The sequence below is a fragment of the Anopheles aquasalis genome, chromosome 2 (assembly GCF_943734665.1).
Source record: "Anopheles aquasalis chromosome 2, idAnoAquaMG_Q_19, whole genome shotgun sequence".
NCBI lineage: Eukaryota > Metazoa > Arthropoda > Insecta > Diptera > Culicidae > Anopheles > Anopheles aquasalis.
In genome coordinates, this window is record NC_064877.1 from 4,612,501 (window position 1) to 4,615,759 (window position 3,259).

Consider the following 3,259-nt stretch of genomic DNA (forward strand, 5'->3'; position numbering starts at 1 on the left):
AACAAGGACCACAACAACAAGCGCAGCAGCAACAGCAGGGCAATCCAAACATGGGCTTTGTTGGCAATGTAAATCAAATGAATCAAATGGCTGGTCAAGGTGCGGGGGGCCAGCAGTGGGGTGGCTATAATCCTATGCAACAACAACAGCAACAGCAATCACAACAACAGCAAGCCCAACAGCAATCGCAACCTCAGCCGCAATCACAGCAACAGCAATCTCAGCAGCAGCAACAACAGCAAGCTGGTCCGCAACAGTCAGGACCTCAGCAAGGAGCGCAGCAAGGCCCACAGCAAGGACCACAGCAAACTTCACAACAATTGCAGCAACAGCAAATGTACTATGCAGGCCAGGGCATGGGACAAGGGCCAAGTGAGTATCTATTTTCTATTGTTCCAAGTGTTACTTGACCTTTGTACACGTTCATGTTTTGTATCATTTTAGTCAACCGATACGATCGTCCTCCAATGAACAACCCAAAACAAGCCCTATCGAACATGCTACGTTCGAAAATACCGATGAATGCTGGTCATCCAGGTTTCATGCAGCAACAACAGCAGCAGCAGCAACAGCAACAAGCACAAGCTCAACGCAATCCCCAGCAAGCGTTCATACGCGGACCGATGCGTGCCGGCTTACCGGGGAACCCGGGCGTTGGCAACCCCGGTGCCATGGGTCCGATGAATCCTGCAATGGCAGGTGGTGGTGCCGGCCTTGGAACAGCCGCTGGAGGAGTTGTCGGGGGAAGTAGTGGTGGTGGTGGTGGTGGTGGTGGTGGTGGTGGTGGAGCCGGTGGTAATGTAGCCGGTGGAGTGATGGGTGGTGGTCAGCAGGGTGGCATGGGTGCGGCTGGCATGATGGGTGTGCAGCAAGGTGGCCAGGGTCCACCGGGCGCCGCTGGAATGATGAATCAGAACAACGCAGGCCTTATGGGTTCATCTGGTGCTTCAATCATGGGACAGTCCGGTGGTAGTATGATTCAGGCGAACATGCTCAATCAGCAGAACCCAGCACTGGTGGTCGGCCAAGGAATGGGCAGTGGGGGTGGTGGTTCCGGTGGTGCAGGAGCCGGAGCTAGTGGAGGTACAGGAGGTAGCGGAATCGGGGCTGGTAGTGGAATGGTGACTGGTAATGCCGGTATGGGAGGTAATGCGGGCGGAATGGGCAGTAATGCCAGTGGTATGGGCGGTAATGTTGGAGGCATGGGTACCAGCGGCGGAATGGTGACATCTGGTGGTATGGTTACCGGTGGAATGGGCAATTCAGGCATCGGTTCGGCAACGGCGATGGGCGGTGGTCAGGGGGCGATGGGCAACAGCGGAATGGCAAATAACGCTGGTATGGGCAATCCGGGCATGGCTAATCCTGGAATGGGCATGGGTAATATGCAACAGCAGGGTGGCAACATGCAGGGCGGAATGTTCCAAGGCCAAAACGTACCTTACCAGAACGTAAACCAGAACTACCCTAACTACGGTAACCAGGGCATGGGTCAGCAGGGTGGCCAAGGTGGCATGATGGGCAACTTCAATCCAATGGCCCAACAGCAGCGCAATACCCAGGCCGAATTCCTGGCACAACAGCGAGCACTTGCCGCTAGTCGAGGGCAGTACGGTCAGCATGCACCGAATGTCACGATGGGCAACATGGGCGTGAACCAGGGAGCAGTTCCACCATATCCGAGGCAAGGCGGTAAGCCAGGCGTTGGAGGAAATATCCCTCAGACTCAGCAGCAGTTCCAGCAGCAACAACGGTTGCGTTTGATGATGCAACAGCAGCAACAACAGCAGCAGTCAGGTAGGTGGAGAAGGATTGATAAAATCCATGCTTTCATCTTTACTAACGATCTGTACGATGCATTACTCTATCTTTACAGGCATGGGACAGGGTGGTAATGCGCAGGGATTGATCCAAAATCAGGGACAAGGCATGAACACTCAGCAGACGCCCAACCTGGTGGCCCAGCTGCAACGCCAAATGCCGAACCAGAACAACATGATGGGACAGCAATACCCGCACCAACCACCGCAGTATTAGGAAAGCAAGACGCGCCCCACCGGAAACCGCGCATAATCGCACCGAATCACGAAAGACAGCATAAAGTATGTTATATTTAAAATTGTAATATATTTATTACCAATGTGACTTTGGAGCAGGAGGTATACATAAGGAGTATAAGTATGAATACGCAATAAAGAAAAACAAATTATGCAGTAATTTATGGGTTAACCACCTATTTCAAAGAGATTAAAAATGCCATTGGACTATTTTTCCAACGAAAAGTTGATGATATGATTTCAGTTCAGGAATCCTTCAAAGGAAATGGAGTTGCACAATTTAACACCAAGATAAGAACTATGAGGAGTTGCTCGCCTGAGAACCTCTGGCTTGAACAGCTGAGTTTGACAGCCAAGATCGTCAAAACAAAGGAGTTGCTGGGGAACAACAAAATTAAAGAATCTAAAGCGGTGCAGCGGAAGTTTGTTGTGCTAAAATCCGCTAGTTTCTTCTTTTTCCGTCTGAGATAAGCCTGGTTTATGCTCGGATTTGTTGCTGAAGATGGAAACAAGATCACCCAACATTGTTGCTGGAGAGGCATCGGAAACGGATGACGACGAGATTGAGGTATGGACTACGAAGGAAGATAGTGAAAGTAGTTGGAGTAATTTTTGGATCAATACCGGCTCTGTGGTCCTCCGTTTCTCCTTCAGCCCATAACGATTGAAAAAGGAATTCCCCATATATCACCCTTGCACATCGTTAATGCGAGCGATCCGATGTTTGCTCGAGAAGCGGTTGAATCATCGACGCCTGCTTCGGAGGAGGAACAGCAAAGGATGCATGCCCGGCATGCTATGAGTAAGTAGGGGGTAGCGCTGCATTTTGCTATTTGGAAATCTACGGTGGCCTTCGGTATTTTATAGATGAGCGCTGCATAGGCCTGCTGAACGAGTTTATCCGCAATTCGGTGGTGGCGGTGGCGAAGACGAAGCTGAACGATGCGGATAACATTTTAATGAAATCTCAGGTACTTTCTACCGTACGGGCTACGGTCAACACCCCCTAGTTTATGTTTCTTTTTCTATATTTTAGATGGTACTGCAAAATACGATGACTTCTGTGAAAAAAATAAGCGAAAACACCCACCACATGGAATGCAAAATGCAAGACATTTTAACGTTCAATTTTGTGCCTAATATTAATATTTGATGAGCGTTGAAAGTTGCAATAAGGATCTATTGAACGAATGGAAAATCTA

The 3,259-nt window shown here is 49.7% G+C and overlaps 2 protein-coding genes across 4 annotated transcripts in view; both read left to right on the plus strand.

Annotated features, from left to right (window-relative positions):
- Positions 1 to 2,235, plus strand: part of LOC126581546 (mediator of RNA polymerase II transcription subunit 12) — a 10,350-nt gene extending 8,115 nt beyond the window's left edge. For all 3 annotated transcript variants that reach the window (XM_050245268.1, XM_050245269.1, XM_050245271.1), the window contains 3 exons: positions 1 to 372; positions 445 to 1,797; positions 1,877 to 2,235. The exon at positions 1 to 372 is cut by the window's left edge and continues 1,039 nt beyond it. In XM_050245268.1, coding sequence (XP_050101225.1) covers positions 1 to 372; positions 445 to 1,797; positions 1,877 to 2,037 — 1,886 coding nt within the window. In that variant the 3' untranslated portion in view covers positions 2,038 to 2,235. The remainder of the gene's footprint in view (positions 373 to 444; positions 1,798 to 1,876) is intronic.
- Positions 2,236 to 2,418: 183 nt separating this feature from the next.
- Positions 2,419 to 3,259, plus strand: LOC126581548 (uncharacterized). Its single transcript, XM_050245272.1, has 4 exons — positions 2,419 to 2,625; positions 2,712 to 2,859; positions 2,925 to 3,028; positions 3,094 to 3,259. The coding sequence occupies exons 1-4, from the start codon at positions 2,560 to 2,562 to the stop codon at positions 3,208 to 3,210; spliced, it is 435 nt and encodes a 144-aa protein (XP_050101229.1). The 5' UTR covers positions 2,419 to 2,559; the 3' UTR covers positions 3,211 to 3,259.